The 27,764-nt window shown below is 44.6% G+C and overlaps 2 protein-coding genes across 6 annotated transcripts in view; one reads left to right on the forward strand and one right to left on the reverse strand.

The window, feature by feature from the left end:
• The window catches only part of ZDHHC7 (zinc finger DHHC-type palmitoyltransferase 7), a 50,400-nt gene extending 48,233 nt beyond the window's left edge, over positions 1-2,167 (reverse strand). Inside the window, exon 1 of the mRNA XM_044986885.1 lies at positions 2,081-2,167. The gene's annotated coding sequence lies outside the window, so the exon portion shown is untranslated. The remainder of the gene's footprint in view (positions 1-2,080) is intronic.
• On the forward strand, positions 283-27,639 carry LOC123349115. Of its 5 annotated transcripts, XM_044986879.1 has the most exons (13): positions 283-507; positions 1,421-1,805; positions 5,548-5,682; positions 8,659-8,783; positions 10,549-10,617; positions 12,329-12,442; positions 13,774-13,889; positions 15,079-15,134; positions 17,927-17,979; positions 19,936-20,063; positions 21,352-21,508; positions 23,603-23,771; positions 27,100-27,639. In XM_044986879.1, exons 2-12 carry the CDS (start codon positions 1,470-1,472, stop codon positions 23,745-23,747), a joined length of 1,434 nt encoding a protein of 477 aa, XP_044842814.1. In that variant the 5' UTR covers positions 283-507; positions 1,421-1,469; the 3' UTR covers positions 23,748-23,771; positions 27,100-27,639. The 5 variants fall into 5 exon arrangements, with proteins under 5 accessions (XP_044842814.1, XP_044842818.1, XP_044842813.1 ...); XM_044986883.1 differs by lacking the exon at positions 1,421-1,805 and having other exon boundaries at positions 289-507; XM_044986878.1 differs by lacking the exon at positions 283-507 and having other exon boundaries at positions 1,402-1,805.
• The last annotated feature ends 125 nt before the right edge of the window (positions 27,640-27,764 follow it).

Genomic DNA, 27,764 nt, shown 5'->3' on the forward strand with positions numbered 1-27,764 from the left:
ACTCAGGCTGGATGGTGGCCCCAGGTTAGGGCTAAGGTTGGGGCCAGCTGGTGGCCCTAGGCTATGGCTGGAGATCAGTGGTTATCCTAGGCTAGTGTTAATGTTGAGAGTAGACCCCTATTCATACCAGCTCCTAAGAATTTGGAAGGGGGCATGAAGGAGACAGTTGCCTTTCAAGTATTAAGGAAAGGCAAAAAGAAAGAGAAACCAGCAGGGAATTCAGTCCAAATCCAAAAGCTGCCAAGAGTGGGCAGGGCTGGGTTTCAGGACACATTGCTAGCGGTGAGTAGCTGCAGAGAGGGTCGTTGTGAGCTAGGATTTGGCATCAACGGGCTGGAGGACTCTGCAGAGCATGTGTGCAAGGAAAAGGGACAAAAGACTATAGCTTGGGACCAAGTGTGTAGTAGCAAGAGGGTGAAGTGTAGCCAGTGGCTGAGGGCACCACAAGTGTAGCCAGGAGCTTGTGGTTGTACTAGTGAGTATCCAGGGGCTGGATCCTGCAGTGAAGTAAGTGTATGTGTGTGTGTAGCCAGGGGCTGGATTGTGCAGTGGGGAGCGTGTGTAGAGACAGGGGCTGGATCGTGCAGTGAAGTGGGGAGTGGGGTGTGTGTAGCCAGGGGCTGGATCGTGCAGTGAAGTGTGGGGGGGGGTTAGCCAGGGGCTGGATCGCGCAATGAAGAGGGGGGTGTAGCCAGGGGCTGGATCGCGCAGTGAAGTGGTGTGTGTGTGTGTGTAGCCAGGGGCTGGATCGCGCAATGAAGTGGGGGGTGGGGGGTGTAGCCAGGGGCTGGATCGCGCAATGAAGTGGTGTGTGTGTGTGTGTGTGTGTAGCCAGGGGCTGGATCGTGCAATGAAGTGGGGGGTGGGGTGTGTGTAGCCAGGGGCTGGATCGTGCAGTGAAGTGGGGGGTGGGGTGTGTGTAGCCAGGGGCTGGATCGTGCAGTGAAGTGGGGGTTGGGGGGTGTAGCCAGGGGCTGGATCGCGCAGTGAAGTGGTGTGTGTGTGTGTGTGTGTAGCCAGGGGCTGGATCGTGCAATGAAGTGGGGGGTGGGGTGTGTGTAGCCAGGGGCTGGATCGCGCAGTGAAGTGGGGGGTGGGGGGTGTGTAGCTGGGGGCTGGATCGTGCAGTGAAGTGGGGGGTGGGGTGTGTGTAGCCAGGGGCTGGATCGTGCAGTGAAGTGGGGGTTGGGGGGTGTAGCCAGGGGCTGGATCGCGCAGTGAAGTGGAGGGTGGGGGGTGTAGCCAGGGGCTGGATCGCGCAGTGAAGTGGGGTGTGTGTGTGTGTGTGTAGCCAGGGGCTGGATCGTGCAATGAAGTGGGGGGTGGGGGGTGTGTAGCCAGGGGCTGGATCGCGCAGTGAAGTGGTGTGTGTGTGTAGCCAGGGGCTGGATCGTGCACACACACTCACACACACACACAGGCTCCGAAGCTGCCCTGGGAGGAGGGACCCAGCGCCGCATCCCCGGACAATGCCCGATCTCCTCAGCCCGCTGCTGGCCGCGCTGTGCCTTCTCCTGGCCGGGTGGCTGCTGCGGAACCTGCGCTGCCCCGCGGCCGGGCCGGGCGGCAGCGGCCGCCGCTACTCGGCGCCGGGGCGCTGCTTCCCGCTGAAGAAATGGGCCATGTGGGGGCTTCTCTCCCTCGCGTTCCGCCAGCGCCGGAGAGCGAGCGGCGCCGCACGGCGGGCGCAGACACAGGACACAGGAGCCGGCAAGGAGGCGCTGGTCTCGGCTGCCCCGGGCGGGCAGCCCGGCCGCGGGGCGGAGGAGCGGGAGCGGCTGCAGCGACTGGTCTGCGATGCCCATGTGAGTGCGGCCCGTATCCCCCCGCCTGCTCGGGTGTCCCCAGGGGCTGGAGCCCGGCGCCTCTCCGGGAGCGGGGAGAGGCGCAGGGCTGGGACCAGCGCCTCCTCCCGGCTGATTTGTGGCGAGCTTAGGGGCAGATGCTTGGCTGGTGTAACCGTGTGCGGCTCCGTTTATACACCTGGGCTTCCCACTAGAATCTGGCCGGGTTAGGGCAAAGAAATTAACCCTCTAGCTTTGGGTAGCGCCATTTCATGCAAAAACATGTTGGCCATTACCTGAGTCCTGCTCCTCCTCCTTCTGATGGGTGCGCCCTCTTGTCCTGTCTTGTCTTTGTAAGTTCCCCTTGGCAGGGATGCTTCTGTCTGTGTGTCTGTGCAGTGGGCATCTGATCTCAGTTGGGTAATGCAGATAACAAATATTATCAAGCCACTGTTGCAGGAACTGGAACCAGAATCACATTGCAGGGCCAAGAAGCTAGAGATGAGAAAGTGCTGGCAAGTGGGTAAGGCGGAACATAAGAACATAAGAAAGGCCGTACCGGGTCAGACCAAAGGTCCATCTAGCCCAGTATCTGTCTACCGACAGTGGCCAATGCCAGGTGCCCCTGAGGGAGTGAACCTAACAGGCAATGATCAAGTGATCTCTCTCCTGCCATCCATCTCCATCCTCTGACGAACAGAGGCTAGGGACACCATTCCTTACCCATCCTGGCTAATAGCCATTTATGGACTTAGCCACCATGAATTTATCCAGTCCCCTTTTAAACATTGTTATAGTCCTAGCCTTCACAACCTCCTCAGGTAAGGAGTTCCACAAGTTGACTGTGCGCTGCGTGAAGAAGAACTTCCTTTTATTTGTTTTAAACCTGCTGCCTATTAATTTCATTTGGTGACCCCTAGTTCTTGTATTTTGGGAATAAGTAAATAACTTTTCCTTATCCACTTTCTCAACATCACTCATGATTTTATATACCTCTATCATATCACCCCTTAGTCTTCTCTTTTCCAAACTGAAGAGTCCTAGCCTCTTTAATCTTTCCTCATATGGGACCCTCTCTAAACCCCTAATCATTTTAGTTGCTCTTTTCTGAACCTTTTCTAGTGCTAGAATATCTTTTTTGAGGTGAGGAGACCACATCTGTACACAGTATTCGAGATGTGGGCGTACCATGGATTTATATAAGGGCAATAAGATGCAAAATAGCTAAAGATGTAGGGTCACCTCTTCATCTGGTGTAAATGGGTATTGCTTCATTGAAGTCAAGTTGATTTACACCATCTGAGGATTAGGCCCACTGTCACTGTCTAACAATTTGCAACATTTTCGAAAGGTTTTGAGGAATCCAGATTTTCCTCTCTTTTTCAGGCTGATTGTCATCACATTGGCATTGTGTGTGGTTTTGATGGGCAGGGATGGTGTCCCTCTGTTTGCCAGAAGCTGGGAATAGGCGACAGGATGGATCACTTGATCCACCTGTTCCATTCATTCCCTCTGGGGCACCTGGCATTGGCCACTGTCAGAAGACAGGATACTGGGCTAGATGGACCTTTGGTCTGACCAAGTATGGCCATTCTTATGTTTTGTTTTGTTTTATTTTTTAAATAAAAGACTGTTTTTAAAATTGGTGTTTGAGACACCGGGACACAAAGCAAGTCATGAAAATTGTAATAAGTGATATTGGATGTGTTTCTTAAAGTAGGGCTGGAAGAACCCTTCGTGTTTTTGTCCATTCCAGTTCTGTGAAAGCCCTTTCTGTGGCAAGGACAGAGATCGCCTTCCAAAACTGTGCTCACTCTATGACCAGACAACACGCCGACACCAGAGTGGTCTGAAAAGTGGTTCAGACTGTAACCTTCACCTGTCACCCAGCGTTACCCTTTTCCTTGTCAGACTGAGAGCAATGGAGCACCTCTTCTAGTATGCTTCCAGAAAATCCCAGCAATGGTCCTGAAACTCTCTCTCCAAATATCTATTTTGACAGTCTAATGAACTCTGCTTTGCACAATATAGGACCCAATTATCAAACTTGGCTACCTCAAGTCACGCACATACATGCATATTTAGGTGCTTAGATGGGCACTTAGTCACCTGAAGTAACTATTTTTGAGCATTATTCTGAGTACATTTTTCAGAGGCAGGAATTTATCCACACCCAAAATGCACAAAGAAGTCAGGTTCTGCATGTGCAAACCTGATTTCGGAAACTGCATCTGGTGAGGGGTTGAATAATTTGTGCATGTATACAGCTGAATTTGAAAAATTGGGTCTAAGCACATAACACAGGCATTAACATTTATCATTTGGACCCTTAACTAGCTGATTAGGACTGTGATTGGATTTTACTGAAATAAAATTCTATCTTCCCTGTAAATCTGAATATTCTGCATACAATTTTGAGCTACTATCTCAACTTGACTCTGGTGTAACAAGTGTAGTACCTGGGTTTGGAACCACTTCACACTGGATGCTGGAGCTAATAGCAGTGCTGTTTGCCAGCTGGGCAGATGTAAAGTCAGTCTGGATTGTGACTCCAAATGCCTGGGGATATCAGGCATGCTAAAACATATGAAGCACAAGAAGGCCCATGACGAGGCCTACAATAATACATACAATAAATAATCATTTTGACTTGAAATGTGTCAAAAATCATCAAAACGAAAAGTTTTGATGTTTCTAAAACAAAATTTTCCCAGCATTTTGGTCTGGTTAAAAATGTTGAAAACTTGTCTTTTTTTGTCCCGGTTTGGGACAAAGCAAAATGCCAAGATTGTAGAGGGTTTTTTGTGAGTCATAAATTCCATCTTCTGGCCAGCTCTAGGTGACTACTCCCCACTCACCAGGCTACACCAAAGGAAAGGCACAGGTGCTCCCAGGTGGAAGTGATCAATGTTAAAAGGAATGAAAATTTGGTTGTCGATGCTCTGTGCAGGAAATACATCAAAGGGTTTCTCCCGGGGTACTGGTCGAGCACTCTAGTTATACCCATTTCTTTTAGGGGAGATGTGACACTATTCATTGCAAAACTAGCAACCTGGTTGATTTAGGACAATATCAGACTTGTTCCAACAGACCATAATGCCAGCGTTTTCAGTCATATTTTCCTTCTCCTACAACTTCCTCTCATTATTTCTGAACTCCAAAGTCAGCAAACAGGAAAAAAAAAGTATCAGGGTCTAATGAGCTAATAAATGGAACCATTGCACAATCTGTTGTTAAAGTAATTGCTGTGGAATGAAGAGATTATTTTCTGTCCATTTCTTAAAGAGACATGTGGTCATACAAATATTAAAAGAGGAAGAAGCATTGACAGCTGATTAAAAATAGTGGACTGGGAGTGCACCCACTGACCAAGTGTGACCTTGGGCAAATCTTTTAACCTCTTGGCAGCCCAGCATAAATAGAAATGAGAATACTTACATACTTGCCTGAAGTATTGTGAGGCTTAATGTAATACATTGCTATTTGTAAAACACTTTGAGATGCTTGGTTGGAAGGGACTTGGGGGTGGGGATTGCAGGTGTTGACTAAAAGCAGTCTCTGGATCAAGTCCACTAGTGTCATTCTACAAAGGACTCACATTAGGAAGAAAGAACATCCTACATCCTTTGAGTAGAGGGGAAACTTAGCTGGCCTGATGATTTTTGACATGCATAATCACTCTTCCCCACACACCTCGCTTCCCATTTGTTCTTTGTTCTCTCTCTCAATGCTAAAGCATTTTTTTCCCTTTGCCTTTCTGTAGGCCCTGGATTCAGTTTACTTCACTGGGTTTACAGAAACCGACAAGACTTTTGTGATCACTCGTCTCGCAAGACGTCCGAATGGGCTCTGTGAAATGTGGCTCTTCCTCCGCGTGGATGGAATTGGAGAGTTTGAAGTAAGTGGAAGGTGAGAGGAAAGTAGGTGGCTGGAGTTTTGGGATAACATTCAAGGGTGATGTTTGTTACCCATCTGGAATTTAACACTGAGGTATGACCTCAAGATTATTATTCTATTATCAATGGTAATGCGTAATGACCAACCCGGAATGTGGCTCCATTGTACCAGACACTGGACAAATGGAGAGTAGACAGTCCTTGCCCCCAAAAGTTGACAATCTAAACAGACAAGACAGACCCAGGGTGAAAGATGAGGTATACATACAAGCAGAGTGAATGACGTGATGGTCGATTTAGTGGCCAATATAGATCCCTGCGAGACGGCTCAAAGAATGGATAAAAAGTAACTCAAGCAGAGACTAAAGTTTTCTCCCTCTTCATAAACATCAACATCTGGAATTCTGTGCAAGAACGCAGTGCTATGACTAAGGTCAATTACAGGTAACGTGTCTGTCCCTTTGTTTTCCCTCACCATGTTTCAGTCTCTTTCCCCATTCTCTTGTTTCTCCACCATCCTTCAGCAGCAAAGGAGGTCTTACTAGCTCAACATGCCTCTACTCCACAGTAGCTCTTTTTTCCAGTGGCTCTGGCAGCAGCAGCATGAAGCAAAATACAATTGTGATCCTAGTTCATCCATTACTGGGTCATAAATGATTCACTCAGCTGTAGGGCAATATGCAGGAGGACAAGGAAAATGCACCCTTTCCATGTTCCTGCACCGAATGTAGCTGTTGCCATGATCCTGAAATAGTGTGTGATTTTGGATTAGTGAGAGCTGTTTGAACTAAAGTTTTTGGTGGATTTGACCTTTTTACTGTTCACAAATTGCCCGCAAACTGATTGTGACTTAAAATTGAGCTTGTAAGATTTCTAGGAACATTTTTGTGCTGTGAGCTGCATGCTCCTATTTAATCTGAGCGGTTGCTCACCTAAGTGATATGGTAAGGTTACCGTTCTGTCATTGGACAACCTATATTTTATAAACAGGTGCGTCAAGAAATCTGTAAGATGTTGAATATTTCAGGTGACGGACAAGGAGCATTTTAGGGAGACACATGTAGGGCTACTTATTTCTTGCAACCCCCACCCAAAACATTAAATCTGTTCCTAGGTGTGTTTTTGGGTTGGTTTTTGTTTTTTTGTAAATGGATGGATTCTTTCCTGACTGTGGAATAGAGAAAAAATATAACAGATTTTTTGGCTGTCTAGTAGACTACATATTTTAGTTTCTCTTGAGTACTTCTGGCACAAATGCCATCATTTGCAGGTAAAGAATTATATGCACATGAATAAAAGTTCTTCTCTAAACATTAACGGGACTAAAAAGCAACAGTTTAAATGTTTGCAGAAAACCAAACAAGTTAGGAGCTAAATACACTTCTTATTTTCATTATAGTAACACTTAGAACCACCAAAAGCTAGAAGAGCTTACGGTCTAAATAGATGAGATGGACACAGGGTGAGAGCAAGAAAGTATTATCATACCCATTTTGCAGATTTGGAATTGAGGCAGAGGGACATTAAGTAGTTTAATTGAATTGAATAATAAGTGAGATTTAGCAAACATGCCGATATATTTTCCCACTGTTTGCCTAGCTACAGTTAGGGAGATGTGTGTATAACCTGGACTCACTGCTCTGAGTTTAGCAGTTGGTAGGCAGTTCAGTTTCATTGTCTGTTACCTGGCTAGTATTACCTGCAGTAAATACCTGGTGATTTGAACTGGATGGTAATTCAGACTCTATTATGGCAGACGAAACTGAAGTCTTAAAACAGTGATTGAAAATTGCTGAGTGTTAGAATGAGGAGGTACAACTGGTTCGTGGCTGGGACCATATGTATGCAGTTGACAGAAACCCCATTCTTTCGTAAACCAAAGCTCTGCCAAAATATTGCATATAAAGCTATTTTTACAAGAGAGAGTGACACGGGGAGGGACTCACAACAGATGCAAATCCCACTGACACCAAGTGGTGTTACTAATGTGCAGTAACTGCAGAATCAGGCCCCTGGGTTGGTAAGGATTCTGTTTGATGTGTTCTGCAGGAGCAATTTCAAATAATAATAATGTCTTTACCAGCTGCATGGTCCTCTAGAGCTCCTGACATCTGCAACATTCCTCTTCCTTTACCACTGTCGCAATATCATCTCTTTCCAAATTTCTTGATAAAACACATTTTTCTCCCTTTCCCATGCTATTTCATTTTTCTGTACCCCTCTATTATCAACTCCCATGAGTGTATGCCTGTATGAGTGTATGTATTAGAGTGGATTCACCATCTATTGCTTTTTTACAGCACGACTTCCTCTCATTTGTATGGTATATGCTGTCATATATTTAACCTCATAAAGCCTTTCATAATGCAGTTTACATTTAAAAAGTTGTGCAGAATAACTGCATAGGGTGAAATCATCTCTCCATTGACATCAGTAGGAGTTTTTTGTAACATTCTTTGAGATCCAGTGATGAAAAACGCTATACAAAAGCTAGGTACTATTATTTTGCCATTGACTTCAATGGGGCCAGGATTTCCTCCATTAAGTTTATAACTGTGAGCAGTCCCATTAAAGTCTACATAGGGAAATTGACTGGCAGAACGATAGGAATAATGATGGATGGATGATGGGATAAAAGTGGTTTTCTCCTGGTATAATCACGCCGGTCAATTTTCCCATGTAGACAAACCCTAAAAACAGTGTGGTAGTAATGGTTACTCTTGACAGTGTTGCATCATGAGGTCCTAGAATAGTAATTTACTATTTCATTCCATTTACCATTTGTGCTGTCTGCAGTAATTACTTGATATTCATCAACTCGGGTGTTTTACATGCAGTTTTCTCCTCTGTGAAATATGTGGAATCAAAAAGCTCTCTCTGTCAATGTTCTTCCTACCACAGATGAATAAATTATGGCCCCACCTCTGCCTTACCCCCACACTTTAATTCAATGAATGTTTTACTGAATTGTCTCTTAGCACCCAGTACATCCGGACATGATGGTGAGTGATGAATCTGAAAAATGCTGGCGTGGCGGAGGGCTGATGATTGAGTGCTTACAGCCACACAGATGCTGGAAAATAAAATTCAATGGACGACTCAGGTATTGTCATATCATCTTGGGGTGGGGGGAGAGGATTGCTAAGACACCGGACTCAGGAAAACTGGGTCAGTTCTCAGATCTGCCAAAGACTTGCTCTGTCACCTTGGAAATGTCTTTCTGCCTCAGTTCCCACCTGTAAAATGGGGATGATGATAATGCATTGTTTTTTGTCTGTAGTATCTATTTAGGTAAGTTACTTGCGTGGTCAGAGAGTGCCCCTCACAATAGGACCTGGATCTGTTTAGTTAGAATGGTTACATGGGATAAATCACGCAACTACAAAAGAGGTTTCAGGACAGGTTGTGTACAAACACTTACAATAGCCTTTTCCCCGAGCCTCAGATCAACTCTGCTGAAGCAGAAGCTACAGTGCTGTTTGCTCAGGAGAATTTAGAAAGCATAACACGGAGTTCGAAACAGTGAATTCCATTTCTTATTATCACCTTCAAATCCTATTCAAAGACAGCACCAGACCACGCAGTAGCTTAGTGTACAAATGTTTACATTTAATACAAACAGCTCAAGCATTTTAACCAGTACTTGGAAACAGATTTAAATCATTTTCTATTAGGTAATAAGTCTAGCAGTGTAGTCTTCTGATATCAGCTTTAATAAACTCTGCTGTTGATGTCATGCAAGTAGAGTTTGTAATATCTGCATCACAGTGAAGGGTTTCAGCATAACATTTACATTTTACTTTAGCCCACATACACTCATTCTTTCCCCTCTGATCTTCTTCAGAGATAACTTCTGGTGTGATCTAAAATATACAGTGTCAATGATAAAAATTTCAGGCAACAGCAAGAACTGAAGTGTCTCTTATCTTGTCCATATCCAAACACTTCTGCCTAGACAGGAAACAGAAAAAAATGTGGTCTGGGGGAGATCCTTCTGCTAGCCGTACTCAGTCCTTTGTTGACAGACGACTTGCTCTCTTGAGATTGTGTTTCAGATGGGAAATCTGTAGCTAAAACGTTACAAGTTTTGAGGCTATGGCTGAAATGTTCAAAAGTGTGTAAGTGACTCCCATTTTCGAAAGAGATGTAGGCTCCTGGAGGTGTTTTCACAGGTGTTTAGGTGCCTCAAGATGTAGCTAGACCCCTACTGGAATTTACAAAAGCACTTGAGCATGTTCGTTGCCTATTTGCATCTTTAGGCCCCCAAATAGCTGTGAGGATCTGGGCCTAGGAGTCTGACTTTCATGGACTACACACCTAAATCACTTTAGAAAATGGAGCTAAGGCTCCTAAGTCACCTAGGGGCTCTTGAAAATTTGACTCCAAGCTACAACACCAGACACATATTTTGGCTTTGCATTATCATTTAGCCAAGTCCCCTGAGAACATCTTGTAGCAACTATATAGAATAATTCTCCGTCCTCCACAAGATCAGATTGGCTCAGCTCTCACAATGAGGATATGACTTGCAGAAGTGCCAGCCTATAAAAGTTGGCGACCTATGTTGGCTTCACGAAAGCCATCAAGCATGTTTAGTACCTACAACTCTTCTCTTTAGATTTTTCTGGTTTGCCTGCCCTGCCCACGCACAGAAACAGGTGATTTTAACAAAGCCCTTCCTCCCTCTCCATTGTTGCTTTCCCATTCGTTGGACTTAAACTAATGAACTGTTGCGATATAAAAGCATATGGGTTACACAACAGCTCAGTAAATGAAAAGGGAGACGTGAAAAAAAATGTAAGGAATGTTGGTAAATAAGGTTGCTGATACAGAAACAAGGCAAGATAACAACATGTCTGATCTTCCAGAAAAGGACTCTATCGGCATCAGTGGAATGAAGAGGAGTGCGAACTTGTCCACGTTAAATTCTCTTTCCAGTAAGAGCATGGCTGTTTGATGCATCCATTTATTTTTGTAAGAGTACAAATAATAAGTTGTGGGCCAGATCTTGACCCATTCTAATTCTGCTTAAGTTGTGCACGGACCTTGTTTTGTCCTTCAACTCAGGGTGAATTTTCTCCTGTACGTATAAAAACATTCCCGTTTAAATTACTAATATCATTTATTGAGGATTGGCCTGATAAATACAAATCTGTTACCTAATCATTGCCTGAGTGTGCTGTAAAGCAATTTGTCATTTTATTAACTCACTACAGCAAAAACTTTACTTATATTTTGGAACTTTTAATTTAAAGGAAAGCTGCCATATGCTTAATTGGCAAAGTTAGGCCTTCTTTAAAAAGTTTTATAGTCTCCTGGGGCATCTAGGTGCCACTATTCATATATTTTCTGTATTTGTGCAAAAGTGGTGGGTAAAAAAAAAGAGTAATGAACAACCATAGTTTATAGTAAGGCTGCTGTGGCTATAATCATGTAGTTAGGAAAGAGAATACAAGCAAACTAACACATAGCCACCGTCTGCTTTTGCCTATCTATGGTCTTGGAATTTTGCATGCATATCCAAGCGTGGGATTTGACGCATCGCGTCAATGACAGAAATATATACACAAAGAATTAAACTGAGCAGCTCCGTGATGGACTGTGTAAGAAACAAATCCAATGTCTGCATCATAGCAAGGGTCAAAACTGATGGGGAAAGGAATGTTTTAATCTAGAGTTAGACGCACATTTTTACAGTGTCCCTTAAAACAGCCCACAACTTTCCATCTCCCTTAAGCAATCTGTAAACTGGGAAAAATCAAGCTTATTAAAAATGATCTTGAGTAATATTTAGAATTTTTTTAGTTTATTAAGATTAGGGTGACCAGATGTCCCGATTTTATAGGGCCAGTCCTGATATTTGGGGCTTTTTCTTATATAGGTACCTATTACCCTCCACCCCCATCCCAATTTTTCACACTTGCTATCTGGTCACCCTAATTAAGATTATATTTTCAGAACAATTTTTTTCTAAGGGCTGTATTCTCCAGAGTACTTTGATGATATGTGCATGCAAATAGTGCACAGAGCCAACTGTCTGCCTGCTCTGATATGCTGCTGGGAAGTGACAACAGCATAGAAACCATAGGCAGATATAACTGTGTCTTCACTATGGACTTTTGCCAGCACACACATGTCAATCAGGGATCGTATGTCTTCCCACCCCAGACCATCATGGCTTTTTGTAGTGAAGAGTTGGCCTGCGTTTGATTTGTGGTTGCCTACTCCTCCTGATCTATAGGGTGTGGCTACTCACTTTCCATCCAAATTAATATTCTGCTGACAAAAGGACATGGCATTTGTGCTACAACATGGAGCGTGTACGTTACAATAGATCACGAGAGAAAACGAGGCAGCAGTATCACAGATTAGAATCTTTTGCTATCTCCACTGCCATTAGCTGACATGTCCAGTGCTGCTATGCAATAATTGCATCTTTGCATCATGGTTTCTCCATTGATCCCTTGTTCTTTTTCCTAGAGAACTGTAATATCTAGAACTATTGTAAAAATCAGAAGATTCCAAGCATGAGAAATACAAAGGCACAAATCCTGCAGACAAACTGAAGCTTTGTCTGAGTCAGGATTGCAGGGTTTGACTCAATCCAAACTGAAAACTGATGAGATTTTGCTTTCTCTTCTTTTGTAGCTGGACTTCCTTTTCAGATATATTTGACTTTAACCTTGACAGTCACCCGAAAGTGTTTGCACATGCCATTGCTTTGGAAAAGTGGAGTGCAGAGTTCTTCCGGAGAGTCAAAGAGTGAGAGACAGTTTTAACTCTTCTGGGGTTGATGGTAACTTTTGCTTTACTGGCCCAGCTAGTATTACCAGCTAGTTTTTCTGCAGACCAATTCATAATAAAGCTGATCAGATACAGTCAACGTCTGTGTAAGTTTCTGCCTTTGTTCTGAAGGTTGTGTGTATTCTTTATTATTTTATAAGAATAATTTAATTTAAATCTTTACATTAAAGAACTTTGCTCCTCCTGGCCTAGATGAATACATAAGATACATTTTTATTGTAAAATACGGTAGTCACCAGTAAGGAGTCAGCATTTGCCAATAGTTGCTATGCACATAATTTAGACCCCGATCCTGGTATGCATTCTGTGCAGGCCCCTCACTCACCTGGGATCCCATAGGCTTTAGCGGGGCTTCATGTGAGTGCAGGGATCTGCCCTTTGTAAGAACAGGACCTTCGGCGGCAAGTACTTTGGGGCAGGGACCATTTCATTCTTGGTGTTTTTTACAACATCTAGCACAGCAGGATTCCGATCCTGATTTGACCCTTTCTCTTGACTGCCTGGCACCTGGTGTAGGCAAGTGTGTGTCTGTGAAATGAGTAAAAAATGCTACTCTGTCTCTTCTGACATGGCAGCGTTTTACACCCACTTTGGGCAGGTGTAAATTACTACCCCATTACACTGAGGCAGTGTCTACACCGGGAGCTAGGGGGTGTGATTCACCTGCTCGTGTGCACACACTTGCCGTAGCTCCCAAGAGTAGTTGTGGGAGCGACAGCGGAGCATGGTCGAGCCATGCCAATTATGAACTTGCCTGAAACTGGTGCTCAGCTCAGCCCTGCTGCTGCTGCTCATGCTACTGTGCCTGCACTGCTATTTATACTCATGCATGTGTACATGAGCAGGGGAATCACAACCCTCGCTCGCACCGTAGACATAGCTGATGAGGCAGAGAAGAAAAGGCCTAAGAAAATTGTCTCTCTTATTCTAAGTACAGGGAAATACAGTGAGATCGTTGTTGACATATGCTGACTTTTAAGTGGCAACTACTGAACTGTCGCTTTTGTAGGGAAAAAAGAGGGCAATTATTTTAGGAGGGGAAGAACTTCTTATAGCCTCAGGGTGTCTTTTTGTATAACCTGTTTATAGGCTAAACAGTTCGTAGCAATATTCTTAAAACTCAAAAATATGTCTGACAACTTGCAGCTGGGATCCAGATGTTCTGAAGTCTGTGTGTCTTTCATAACAGTATCAGCCCTTTTCTGACTGGGGTTTGGGGAGTGTGTTTGAATAAGAAGCTTTGTTTCTTAGCTGCATGATCTCCTCCCCCCACCTCTTTTTTCTTCCAGAGATGGGGAACAACATTCTCGTTATGAACAATGGGGCCAGTCTATAGGAGAAATTGAAATTGAAGGTCATGGGAAGAAAGAGGTCTCTCTGAGAGGCGTTCGGAGCCACTCGTATGGTAACAATATCCTGAACGATTCAATTACGTGGCAACCTAGAGGTTATCACTGTGGCTATTAAGTATTGCGGCATAATCACCCTTAAGTGTGACTTGTAAAATGATCTGTTTCACGATTCGATCTACAATTGTTTAACAAAAACCATTTTGCAGCTGAATTTATGATATGCAATGATCAGAATCTTCCCACTGCAAGCTCATTCATGATTTCTCACTTGAAATGCCAAACAAAGCTTGTGCTGGGAGAAAACGCTGTCTTGTGACCATCCAGCCGCATTCCTCTAGCAGAGGGAGTGCCTAAAACTTCATCCCTCTCCATGGCCCATATGGCTGAGAGACAATCTGAGAGACTGAAGACTCCTTTTTTGTCCAACCCCACAATCGGAGCCAGCTGACAGCTCTGAAATGGTGCTAACGTCTGGCTAAGAGGCCCGCTAGGGTCGAAGATTCCTTCCAGCCGTGCATGTAAGCAGAGTGTGCGCATAGGATGGAGGAGCTGCGAGTGGGGTAGATAAGGCCCTACAACCTCCCCCCACACGGGTGTTGTTTGTGGAGAGCTCACTCTGAGCCCCCCCCGATTCACAGGCGTCCCTACCTCCCTCCACTTCAGCAAGGGCGTCTGATTCCTCTAGGCAGCATTAGCCTCTGTGGTTCCTGCACAACGGGGAAAGGGGTTTAGGATCCATGGAAACCCTCACCAGAGCTACAGGCCTGTCCCCAGGATTGGTTAGGTCAGTGCAGGGCTCCGCTAGCCTGTTGATACTAACCCACTTAAGTATTTGAATTAGTTCTAAAGAGCTTTCCTAGTCACAGCAGAGTCTATCCTGTGGGGGTCATGCCACTACCCTGGAGTCTATCCTCTGAGCTGCACTGGGCAAGCAGATGCCTACAGCCATATAGCCCTGCTCGCTAGCTTTGGGGCCTTGAACAAGTTAAAGGGGAATGTTTGGCCCCTAGCTAGGATTGCAGCTAATTAACATTAGTCAGGTCTAAAATTAAATCCTTAATAAGAACAGTTTCATTGATATTTCTACCTACAGGCATTTTTATAACCTTAGTATGTGATTGCCTGGTAGAGCATTTATCTGGCTAAAGATAAAGGAGCCAGATACCTTTATATAAATTCTTGTGCTTAAAGTGCTCAATAAAGGTGAACTTTCAAGCACATATTCTCAATTTTTCCCCCCAGGCATCCGAAACTGGGCTGAGATTTACCGATATGTCATGATTTTGATGCATTGTGAGGTAGGTCTTATCGTGCCTTTCAGCACTCTAGAGATCAAATGCAAACTTCACTTGACTTGTAGGATATGTCTGAACATCCAGAAGCAATATCCTAGGAGGAAATCAAATCTCATAACAGCCACATCTTTAGACCTTGCCTTTTAGCAAGTTGTCTCGTTGCCAAACCTAACATTAACACTCCCTGAACAAGTTCTCAGTAGCACGTGCGTGCTGGACTCTGACCTCGTTAAGCATAGTTGAGATGTTTGTTTATACAGTGAACACACAAGAAGATTAATGGCAAATGATCATCTTGAGATAGTCACATTGTGCAATTTGCTAGGTGCGTGGGTGGGCAGTTGCCATCCTCTGAGACATCAGATAATGGTTCAGATCCTCTGGTCTGTCTGAGCTGTGCTTGGCACAGAACGCCTGCCACCCCCCGTCCCTCCCACTTCAAGCCATTTTTAAGTTCCTTCCGTTTGGTCTGACCAGTCCGATGCCTTGGTACAAATTTGAGCACGGCTCTAATTTATCCTTGGCTGTCCACAACCCCAAGGATCTGCTCCTGCAACTGGGGATTGCTGGCTATAGGGATGCCCCAGCCACACACCCTTTCCCCGGGGATTGCCACCTGCTGCTCCTTCCCCCGCCCCCCTATCTTGATTTGGGTGTGGCACAAAGTTACTGTGCAGGCTCTATTCCACCTGGGGATTCCCGTTGCACAAGGGAAATTGACAGGGGACTGGAGCTGCACGTGTTACAATAACTTTGAAGCTTCAGAATGTGCTACTGAGAATGAGTTCTCAGCGTGTGATTGGTGGGTACTGCAGCATTAGTTGTTTTCTCTAGAAAAGTTCACGCATGAGGACTCTAAGGATGTGGCTGTTAATCCTTTTTGAAGGTGATATTTCATTTCCTCTAAGGGTGTATGAGAGGGTGATACAAATCCATTCTTGCCATTTTCCATTCCTAGGGAAACTGCTTCTAAAATATCTGTTTGTTTCCTCCCATGTTTCTCTCAAAACTTTACATCTTTTCCTAACCCCAATTCTGATTTGCAACTTCTCTGTTATCAGGAACGTCACCACAGTCCCACTCCTGAAATAGCAACAGAGCGGATTTATAAAATGTCCTTATGTCTGGGATTCCCCCCCTCCCTCCAGTGCACTTACATTTATTTCGCTAGCTTCTCAATTTCTCATTCCTCTTTTGCCAGGCATCTTGTTTTGATCTGGCTGTGGGTCCTTGCGACAGACTGCCCATCTCTGCGGGTGACAATTCATCACTTCTGGGGACAGATTCTCAGCTCCTGTAAATTGGCACAGCTCCTTTGACGTCAATGGACTTGGAGCTACCCTGATTTAGACCAGCTGAGGGTTTGCAACGTTCTAAGTCAGCTCTAAAATGAAAGGCTCTGCACATATTTCCATATTGTTTCTTTCCCATGATACATTTTTGTGGCTATGCTGAAGGAATGTGCAGAAACATCCTGGTATGAGCAGCTGGGCTGGTGGAATTATTCACGGGGGGAATCCAAACTTGGGCATCTTGCCAGGCAAAGGCTTCTTAGAAGGCAGTTCCTGTGTTGATACAGGTGTAGGGAATTCCAAAATGTCCGCATTTCAAGAGATAAACTCCCAAGCAAAGAAACAGAATGAGAGGGCTCAGTCTTACGCAGCCAACATCACTTCATGCCCTGTAAAATCTTGTATACATGAATGCAGCTGCCTTGATTTAACATGCAGCATTGTGCAGATGTGTCGTAGGGTAGGACTGAGCCGCTGGAGTATACAATTCTTATCACCAGGTGATACCCCCCCAGCAGTTTGTTTAAAGTTACGGAGCGTATGCCTACAGTGAACACCTCCCCATCCTTCCGGCAGTGAGTCTCACAGCCCGGATCAACTGACTCATGCTACGGGGCTTAAAATAGCAGTGTAGACATTCCTACTCGGGCTGGAGTTCACACTCTGAAACCAGGCGAGGGTCTCAGAGCCCAGGCTCCAGCCTCATAGCGTGGGCCCAAGGCACTTGAGCTGGGCTCTGAGACTGGATCTGTTTTTGCAGTGGACACATAACCTTAGAAATTAAAATTATTTCCACCTTTTGATTAGAAGCCACCCACATCTTTGCTTTGATAGGAAGGAGTAAGTGTTTGACTGGGAGAGAGTTGGCAATGGCAGGAAAGGAACATACGCTAGAGCCTTAGAATCAAGGTAGGGGCAGGTATGAAAAGAAGGAAGGCGCATTTGCTTCTTTATTTAACATTTTTCCTATGTACTGTTCCCAGACACTTCTAGTCCTTAACTCTGTGTCGGCTTTCATTTCTTACTGCTGATACTCCCTGTGCTCATTGTACTGCTACTGCTGGCTGCGTGGTCCTTCTGTGCTCCCTTTGGGTATCCTTCTCCCATTCATCTCCATGGCTTCTTCCATGCAATGCCATTACGCTGTGCCAAAACAGCCTCTCTCTGAAAACACATAAAGCCATTAAACATCACCGCTGCATCAAGGTTAGTCCTTAATGTGTCTGGTTTGAATTGTCTGCCTCACATTTACTGAATGCTCTTCACGGGAAATATAAAATGTCTAATACTTAAGTTGACATATCAAGAAAGTTTGGCAACATGCAATAGTAAAATGCTACATAACCCTGCTCTCCTCTGGAATGTCTCATTTTAGGAGATCAGTGGCTTTCTGGAAGAAAGTGGCAAATAGGAATTATTTTGATTAGTAGCATCATAAACTCAGGTGTCTCATCTGCTCCAAGCAATGAGAATATTTTCCCAGCTCTGCTCTTTTTCTTACAGGATGGGACGTCAGCGCACTTAACTATTATTTGTGTACCAGCAACTACAACACAGTAAGTTCAAGCAGCCTGTGGAACTTATACTTGCTTTCTTCTGCACTGGAATGGCCAGGTTTTCTTCCAGACCACAGCCAGACCTTGGTTTTTGCCCCCACAGTTTTGTGGTTGCAAATAATCATGAGTCCAGCTTTCACCTTCAGTTATTTGCAGTCTCTGTTTAGATCATTCAACTGTCTAAGTGTATGATTTACAGGCACCAATTGAGCACTTCCAGAGATCCAAGTTATTTTATGTGCACTTGCAAGTGAAAGATTGGAGGCAAGCATTTAAAATCTGGCCTTTTGTAGTCGGTGTGATACTAACGTAGCTATTAACAAGAAAGAACTTATATAGCATCTGAAATCTGAAATCTCAAAGCACTTTACTAACATTAATACAATCTCACATCAACTTCATGAATCCAGGGCTGCCCGGGGGGGGGGGGGGGGGGGCAAGTGGGGCAATTTGCCCTGGGCCCTGCAGGGGCCCCCACAAGAATACAGTATTCTATAGTATTGCAACTTTTTTTTATGGAAGGGGCCCCCGAAATTGCTTTGCCCCAGGTCCCCTGAATCCTCTGGGTGGCCCTGCATGAATCAGGACACATTATAACCATTTTACTGATGGGCAAATTGAAATGGAGTGGTTAAGTGACACAAACAGATCAGGAGTCATTGTGGGGAAATAAATCCAGGAGTCCCAGTCTTTTTACCTTGAGGAATCAGTTTACAGCTTAAAGGCAGGCGGTTTAAAGTTTCCAGTGAAATGGGCTAGTGTGTATGTTTTCAACAATATTTAGACTCAAACTTTAGAACTCCCCTTCCTGGATTTGGTGACTTCTGGATTTTTAGCTTAACATCATCTTTTCTCAGGTCTTCACAACCTTTTCTAGCTAGCCCCCCAGCTCTGTCGTAAAATCCATAAAAATTCCCCTTCCCTGAGGTTCATAAGAACTGCCATACTGGGTCAGACTAGTGGTCCACCTAGCACAATATCCTGTGTTTGACAATGGCCAGTACCAGAGCCTCAGAGGGTATGTACAGAACAGGGCAATTTTGGAGAGATCCAGCCCTGTCTTCCCCTCTTGGCTTCTGGCAGTCAGAGCTTCAGGGTCTCCCTGAGCATGGGGTTGCATCCCTGAGCATCTTGGCTAACAGCCTTTGATGGACCTATTCTCCATGAACTTAGCTAGTTCTTTTTTTTAATCCATTTATACTTTTGGCCTCCACAACATCCCCTGGCAATTCTGTCTTGTTTGCATTAAACCTGCTGCCTATTAATTACATTGTGTGACCCCTAGTTTTTGTGCTGTATCTATTCACTTTTTCCACACCATTCCTGATTTTATAGACCTCTATTATATCCCCTTCATCATTTCTTTTCTAAACTAAACAGCCTCAGTCTCTTTAATCTCTCCTCATATGAAGCCATTCCATACCCGTGATCATCTTTGTTGCCTTTCTTCGAACCTTTTCTTGGTCCACTTTTTTGAGATGGGGTGGCCAGATCTGGACAGAGTATTCAAGGTTGGGGAACACCATGGATTTATATAGGGGCATTATGGTATATTCAGTCTTATTTTCTATATCTTCTAATAGCTCCTAACACTGTCAGTCTTTTTGACTGCTGACCCTTCTATCCAACTGGCTCTCCTACGTCTCTTCACTGTCTTCCTCTCAAGAGCCTCATTGTAAGTCTTGCTTCTTGCCTACTCTTGTTACTAAAGAGCAAAGAGATCTTTAGTTTCCTTGCTCCCTTTCCCAGCATGCATTACCACCCATCTACAGTTCCCAGGGGTCCTCCGGGAACCACTCATCCTCAGTTCTGTCCTGGATCAGAATTAGGGTGGTACCTGCCTGTAGCCTCCCTTAAAGGGCCAGCATTCTGTCCCATGAAAGACGTTGTTCGTTTTAATTGAGCATCGGAAACAGTGACCTGCCGCAGCCGTGTTCTGTTTTTTGTTTCTCTCAGTCTCGCTGTAGGTTATGTTCTTTTCCCCGATGGGAAGAAGGCTGGCATTGACTGGTCCAGTGCCTCCCTGGCTGAAATGGCGGATGATGGTTTTATCAGAGATTTATACCAAGTCAGTTTCACTGCAGGTAAGTTAAAGGAAGTCAGGTCATCTTCAGTTTTTTTCAGTACTAAACAAAATGCTTTAGCGTCTAGGAAATAACTTCACTGAATTATAAGACAGGTACAAGCAAGGGGAATTTTGCAAGATGCGCTATTCGATTGCTGTATTTTCCAGAGATCCCATGTACAGAATACAAGAAGGGGAGACCAAAATCAAACTAACAGGCATGTCCCCTCTCCAAAGCAACCCAGCCAGCAGAGTTCCTAGTGATTCTAAAATGTTCTGGGAGTCAGGGCCTTGAGTCAGAGCAACCATGGTCAGAAAAACAAAGTCTCTAGGGTCTCGGTCAGGCTCGTGATGTGTGTGGGGAGAGGGGGCTGCAGTCAGCATGGCTTCTGGGCTCCTCTCTCACTAAGCTCCCTTTTCTTGTGTATATAGCCTAGCCCCAAGGGTGGGGCAGGGTGCTCCATGGTTGCACCCAGGCTGTATTGGCTGTAAGTTCCAGACTGTCCCTTCACTAGCCAGAACACCCTGCTACAAGTCACTATTATAATTGTATTTATCCTGGTGTGGTTTAATTGTGTGTGATTACCTCTCAAAGGGTCCAGCTACCAGACTCTTTTTCACCCGCAAAGACGTACAGGGTATGTCTACACAGCAACTAGACACCCCCTTGGGCTTGGGTTGCAGGGCTGTTTCATGGCTGTGTGACTTCTGGGTTTGGGCTGGAGCCCAGGCTCCAGGACCCTGCGAGGTGGGAGGGTCCCAGACCGTAGGCTGCAGCCTGAGCCCCATGAGCCTGAGTTGGCTGGCATGGGTCAGCCACAGGTGTCTAGTTGCTGCATAGACATACCCACACATGTGCTTAACTTTAAGCATTGGCGTAGTCTCATTGGCTTCAGTGAGGCTCTTGGAGTGCTTAAATATAAGCACGTGTGTAATTCTTTGGCGGAGGAGCCTCAGGTAGCTGTACCAGAGGATTTCAAATCCCCAGTTGCGCTGAACATCCCTGTGTTGCTCAGGTTTAACTATCCGGGAAATGAGCGTTGAAGTTTCCAATCTCCTTTGGTCAAAGCTCCCATTTTGGCTTGGGGAACCAGCTGCTCGAAAACACCTAGAATGGTGGAGGGCCAAAGAAGCTTTAGAAAAAAATGTTCAAAATGTACACAAAATACTTAGAAATATTTTTTTTTAAAAAAGGTTTAGGGGTGGGGGAACTGTATGAAATCAACATAAAGCTCTTGCTTGTTTCATCTCGATTAAGTACTCTGTCATATGGTCAAGGAAACCTGCCTACATTTTCCCTTCCTAAGGCGGCCAGTTCTTTGAGGTTTGTGCTATGCTGGACAAGCAGGCTCGCCCTGTGGTATATAATGGTTTAACCGGAACAGGCGTATTCCATGAGTGCATTGCTGATTTCCAACTGAATCGGACAGTCCCAGGCTGGGGCTTGGTTGAATTTTATTACAGGTGAGATCCTGGTATACAGGAGTAGAGAAATTATTCTTATACTGAGAGCTGAGTGGAGATAGCAAACCAATATGCTTTTGAACAAAAAGCACACATCTGAATTGCCAGCCGTGGCATTCACTGTTGTTTGCTTTCTGTGAACGTTTGCACAAGCACCGTTTGTTCCAAAGAACATTTGTGCAAAACAAAACTGCCCTGAATCATTATGCATGTATTCTTGTGTCTATGTGTGCATCACAGGGGCTTGAATCTCCTGCTGGCTTTGTGAGTTGGAAGGCCATCTGCTCTGGGAAAATGAACGAGACTATGTCAATTGGGTGGCCTGTCGCATTATGTAAATAATGAATCATGAGCATTATCCATTCACAAACAGCACTTTAGCTATCTCAAGGCTGAAATTTGTTCAGCTGAAAGATTTGTCAAACAATTGCAAGTAGCAGACAGAGTATGAATAAACTCATCATTTGTTCATGGGTAACTTTGGACACAGCCCTGGTAAAGCTCCCCCTGCTGGCCATTCACTAGGCTGTTCTTTTGGGCCCACATGCTGTGTGGCACTGCCTCTGGTTTGGGTCTTGAGGCACACTCTTGGGGTGCAGCTCCTCCATTTAACACGTCCTTCTGAGAGCTGAGAACTAGGCTCCAAATGCCTAGACCCAGTGACTTATGCCAGCTCCCCCAGAATCTCCAGTTGCTCAAGCTCCTTTCTTACAGCTCCAGCCTCGGGGTCACTCTGGATTACAGTTTACTTCTCCAGGGACACATCATAGATAAAGCACGTAACACCCAGATGCTGCAAAAGGGATTTTAAAACAATTACTCTTTACTTGAGACAGCACAAGAAATATATAGGTCTAAATTAAAGAATACAACATCTCTATCCCATCCCTGCCTCAGTTTCCTTACCATTCTGGAGTGTTCTTCAGGATTTGAAGCAACGTCCTTTCAGGATCCCAAGTCCCCCTCTCCTGCACCTCTCACATTATGGCTCCTTTTCTAGAACATGGAGTCTTCCACTCTTCCAACCAGCTTCCTTTGGGTTGGCTGGTCCCACAGTTCAAAGAAGACCCTCTCTGCTATGAAAGCATGCGCTTCTATTCCTCTCCTGCCTAAGATTCCCTTTTCTCTGAGTCCCTCTGAGTTTTTAAATGTGAGCAGTAGCTCCTGGTTTCGGTGTTTTCCCATTGGGACATTTTCCACTCTCCACTCCCCTACAGATAAACTTGGTTGAATGGGTTTGCCAGCTCAGGCATCGCCCTTAGCATACCCACTGTTCAGCCAGAGCCCAGCTGTTATGGTTAACGACTTCTTTTTGTTTATTCTGTGATATGTCAAGGACCCTATCAGCCCACGGTTGACTCACTACACAGTGAGGCCTTTGATGATACAACACTTGTATAAAATTAACCAGAATTCATAAACGATACATAGACAGGTTACTCAAATTGTCACAACTTGTGAACAGGAGAAAAGGCTACAGTCACCAAATACATTTTTCACTGCAAATTGTTCACTCGGCTGTGCTGAGAAGTATGATTATTTCTGATTCACTAGAGAATCCAGTAAAAGATTAAGCCCAAGTTTTTCCAAAATTAGTAATGATTCCTGGGACTCAACTTCAAACATCTTAAAGGGTTATGATGTTCAGAGGATGGGTGCTCAGCACTTTCTGAAAATTGGACTCCTTTAAGGTATCTAAAGCTGGACTCCAGTGGAACATTAGTTACTTCTGAAAATTGTGGTCTAAGACTGTTGCCAGGTAACCCGATAGCTTATTAGACTCATAGACTTTAAGGCCAGAAGGGGCCACCATGGTCATGTAGACCAGTGGTTCTCAAACCGTGGCCCATGGGCCACTTGCAGCCCAATCAGCACACAGCTGTGGCTCATGTGACATCCTCAGGGCCATATAGGTAGTATATAGTGTGCATGCAGCCCACAATGGTAAATAGGTTGAGAACCACTGATCTCGCCTGACATGCACTGAGTGACATACATACATGTTGAGAATGTAGTATTCATGACAGAAAGGCAGTCTTACTCCTTGTCTTCCCTACCACGGTGGCATAACATGCATCATTTCTATACTTCTAGAGATGCTACTGGGGAGCTTATTCCTAATTCTGGCTCTAGGTTGAAGGAGCCATCCGTTCCTGCCAGCTCCCAATTCACTGAAGAGCACTCTCAATGTACCAGGGATGCGGAGTGCAAAGGAGCGCAGCTAGATCAGCTCACATAGTTAAAGAAGCAGCTCAGGAACAAGGTGAGTTTTCACAAGGAGCCAGCATCTTTCAACCTTCAGCTCTCCAGTTTCCAGGCTGTGGAGTTTTGCAGTGACATCTGTGTTGTTATAAATGCATGTATGTGGCAGGTCAGTCTTGGAAACTCAAGCTATATCATAGAATCATAGGACTGGAAGGGACCTCGAGAGCTCATCTAGTCCAGTCCCCTGCACTCGTGGCAGGACTAGGTATTATCTAGACCATCCCTGACAGGTGTTTGTCTAACCTGCTCTTAAAAATCTTCAATGATGGAGATTCCACAACTTCCCTAGGCAATTTATTCCAGTGCTTAACCACCCAGACAATTGGGAAGCTTTTCCTAATGTCCAACCTAAACCTCCCTTGCTGCAATTTAAGCCCATTGCTCCTTGTCCTATCCTCAGAGGTTAAGAAGAACAATTCTTCTCCCTTCTCCTTGTACCAACATTTTATGTACTTGAAAACTGTTATCATGTCCCCTCTCAGTCTTCTCTTTTCCAGACTAAACAAACCCATTTTTTTCCCAATCTTCCCTCCTAGGTCATGTTTTCTAGACTTTTAATCATTTTTGTTGCTCTTTGGACTTCCTCCAATTTGTCCACATCTTTCCTGAAACGTGGCGCCCAGAACTGGACACAATACTTCAGTTGAGGCCTAATCAGCACAGAGTAGAGCAGAACTTCTTGTGTTTTGTTTACAACAGTCCTGGTAATACATCCCAGAATGATGTTTGCTTTTTTTGCAACAGTGTTACACTGCTGACTCATATTTAGCTTGTGGTGTACTATGACCCCCCAGATCCCTTTCCGCAGTACTCCTTCCTAGGCAGTCATTTTCCATTTTGTATGCGTGCAATTGATTGTTCCTTCCTAAGTGGAGTACTTTGCATTTGTCCTTATTGAATTTCATCCTATTTACTTGAGACCATTTCTCCAGTTTGTCCAGATCATTTTGAATTTTAATCCTATCCTCCAAAGCACTTTCAACCCCTCCCACTTTGGTATCGTCCGCAATCTTTATACTTTAACCTTATCACCTTATTTTCGTCTAAATGTTTGCAAATTGATTGCTTCATTATTTGCTCCATTATCTTTCTGGGTACAGAAGTTAAGCTGACTGCTCTGTAATTCCCTGGGTTGTCCTTATTTCCCTTTATATAGATGGGCACTATATTTGCCCTTTTCCAGTCTTCTGGAATCCCTCCCACCTTCCATGATGTGACGAACTGGGAATGTTATTAATGTGTTCTTTGAATACTGAGTGGGGAGTATTGACCTGGGAAGGTTGCAGGGGAGTTTTGCTGGGACTGTCTGCATTGGGGATGGGAGACTTTCCTTGAGGGAGGATACCTGAGCACGTAATATGAAAACCCAGGATGAGGGTTGGAGGCCAGGTGACACCTCTGCCCGGGAAACTGGACAAAGGGTGGTGGAGGAGCCGGGGCTGAGTGAGATGGCTGGAGGGAGTTTCAGTTTGGAGCTGGCTGGGAAAATGGAGGGGAGCCGAAATGGGGTTCTGGCCTCCCGGCCCCCACCCCCCAAGAAGGACCTAACTGAGGGGGTCCTGTTGTCTGTACCTGCAAGACCGATCTTGGACTGTGTTCCTGTCATCTAAATAAACCTCTGGTTTTACTGGCTGGTTGAGAGTCATGGTGAATTTCAGGAAGCCAGGGGTGCAGGGCCTTGTCTCCCCCACACTCCGTGACACATGACTTTTCAAAGATAATCGCTAATGGCTCAGATATCTCTTTAGTCAGCTCCTTGAGTGTTCTAGGATGCATTTCATCAGGCCCTGGTGACTTGAAGACATCTAATTTGTCTAAGTAATTTTTAACTTGTTCTTTCCCTATTTTAGCTTCTAATCCTACCTCATTTTCACTGGTATTCACTATTTTAGACGTCCAGTCACCACCAACCTTCTTGGTGAAAAGTGAAACAAAGAAGTCATTAAGCACCTCTGCCATTTCCACGTTTTCTGTTATTATTCCACACCCCCTGAGTAACTGGCCTACCCTGTCCTTGGTCTTCCTCTTGCTTCTAATGTATTTGTAGAATGTTTTCTTGTTTCCCTTTATGTCTCTAGCTAGTTTGATCTCATTTTGTGCCTTGGCCTTTCTAATTGTGTCCCAACATACTTGTGTTGTTTGTTTATATTCATCCTTTGTAATTTGACCTAGTTTCTACTTTTTGTAGGACTCTTTTTTGATTTTTAGATCACTGAAGATCTCCTGGTTAAGCCAGCGTGGCCTCTTGCCATACTTACTTTCCTAGGCAGTGGGACCATTTGCTCTTGTGCCCTTAATAATGTCTCTTTGAAAAACTGCCAACTGTCTTCAATTGTTTTTCCCTTAGACTTGCTTCCCATGGGATCTCACCTACCAACTCCCTGAGTTTGCTAAGGTCTGCCTTCTTGAAATCCACTGTCTTTATTTTGCTGTTCTTCCTCCTACCATTCTTTAGAATCATGAACTCTATCCTTTCATGATCACTTTCACCCAAGCTGCCTTCCAATTTCAAATTCTCAACCAGTTCCTCCCTATTTGTCAAAACCAAATCTAGAACAGCCTCTCCCCTAGTAGCTTTCCCACCTTCTGAAATAAAAATAATTGTCTCCCGTACATTCCAAGAACTTGTTGGATAATCTGTGCCCTGCTATGTTATTTTCCCAATAGATGTCTGAGTAGTTCAAGTTCCCCATCATCACCAAGTCCTATGCTTTGGATGATTTTGTTAATTGTTTAAAAAAAGCCTCATCCACCTCTTCTTCCTGGTTAGGTGGTGTGTAATAGACCCCAACCATGACATCACCCCTGTTTTCACCCCTTTTATCCTTACCCAGAGACCTTCAACAAGTCTGTCTCCTATTTTCTTCTCAACCTCAGTCCAAGTGTATACATTTTTAATATATAAGGCAACACCTCCTCCCTTTTCCCCCGCCTGTCCTTTCTGAGCAATCTGTACCTTTCTATACCAATATTCCAGTCATGCGTATTATCCCACCAAGTCTCTGTGATGCCAACTAAGCCATTGTTGTATTTATTTACTAGCATTTCGAGTTCTTCCTGCTTATTCCCCATACTACTCGCATTAGTATACAGACATCTAAGATACTGATTTGATTCCCCTCCACACCCTCCGTTCTGTCTTGTCTCTCCTTTATCCCTGCTATAACAACCCAGGCTCCCCCCAAATTCTGACCCTTCTCCCAGGTCTCCATGTTTTCGACTTACCTGTGGGCTTTGGTCACCTGCCCCCTTCGAACCTAGTTTAAAGCCCTCCTCATGAGATTAGTCAGTGTGTATTCAAATATGCTCTTCCCCTTCCTCGATAGGTGGACCCCATCTCTGCTTAGAAGTCCTTCTTCCTAGAACAGCATCCTGTGGTCAAGGAAGCTGAAGCCCTCCTGGTGACACCGTCCTCGCAGCCAGGCATTCACCTCCAGGATGCATCTGTCTCTGCCTGGGCCCCTACCCTTGACCAGAAGGACTGAAGAGAAAAGCACCTGCACTCCTAACTTCTTCACCCTTACTCCCAGAGCCCTGTAGTCACTTCTGATCTGTTGAGCGCCATACCTCGCAGTATCATTAGTGCCCACATGGATGAGTTGCATGGGGTAGTAGTCGGAAGACCAGATGATCCTTGACAATCCCTCCAACAATCTCCTTGATTTCTTTGTCTCTAGAAGTCACTACAAAATGGTCACAGAACATTTTGTGGTAAACTACCCAGATTTGTTAATCTGTCTACAATTGTACCTGAAGCAGAACCAAAAAAAAGTAAGAGACTATGACAGCACTTCTTTAAAAGGGATATCCATCAGTGAACTCAAACCTACAACGCTATGTGCAAATATTAAATAGTCATACCAAAACTTCTAGTAGAAAGTTTATGGTTTATATCTAAGAATACAAAAATCTCATATTAAAAATAAAGTATCAGAGAGGTAGCCGTGTTAGTCTGGATCTGTAAAAGCAGCAAAGAGTCCTATGGCACCTT

This window comes from Mauremys mutica, chromosome 14 (genome assembly GCF_020497125.1).
Source record: "Mauremys mutica isolate MM-2020 ecotype Southern chromosome 14, ASM2049712v1, whole genome shotgun sequence".
Lineage (NCBI taxonomy): Eukaryota > Metazoa > Chordata > Testudines > Geoemydidae > Mauremys > Mauremys mutica.

Bases quoted from the DNA above. Each gene is read 5' to 3' on its own strand.
- LOC123349115 (XM_044986879.1), top strand. From the start codon at position 1,470: ATGCCCGATCTCCTCAGCCCGCTGCTGGCCGCGCTGTGCCTTCTCCTG. The intron at 20,064-21,351 runs GTAAGTTAAAGG...TCCCTTCCTAAG, and splicing joins CCAAGTCAGTTTCACTGCAG to GCGGCCAGTTCTTTGAGGTT. The intron at 21,509-23,602 runs GTGAGATCCTGG...CTATACTTCTAG, and splicing joins TTGGTTGAATTTTATTACAG to AGATGCTACTGGGGAGCTTA.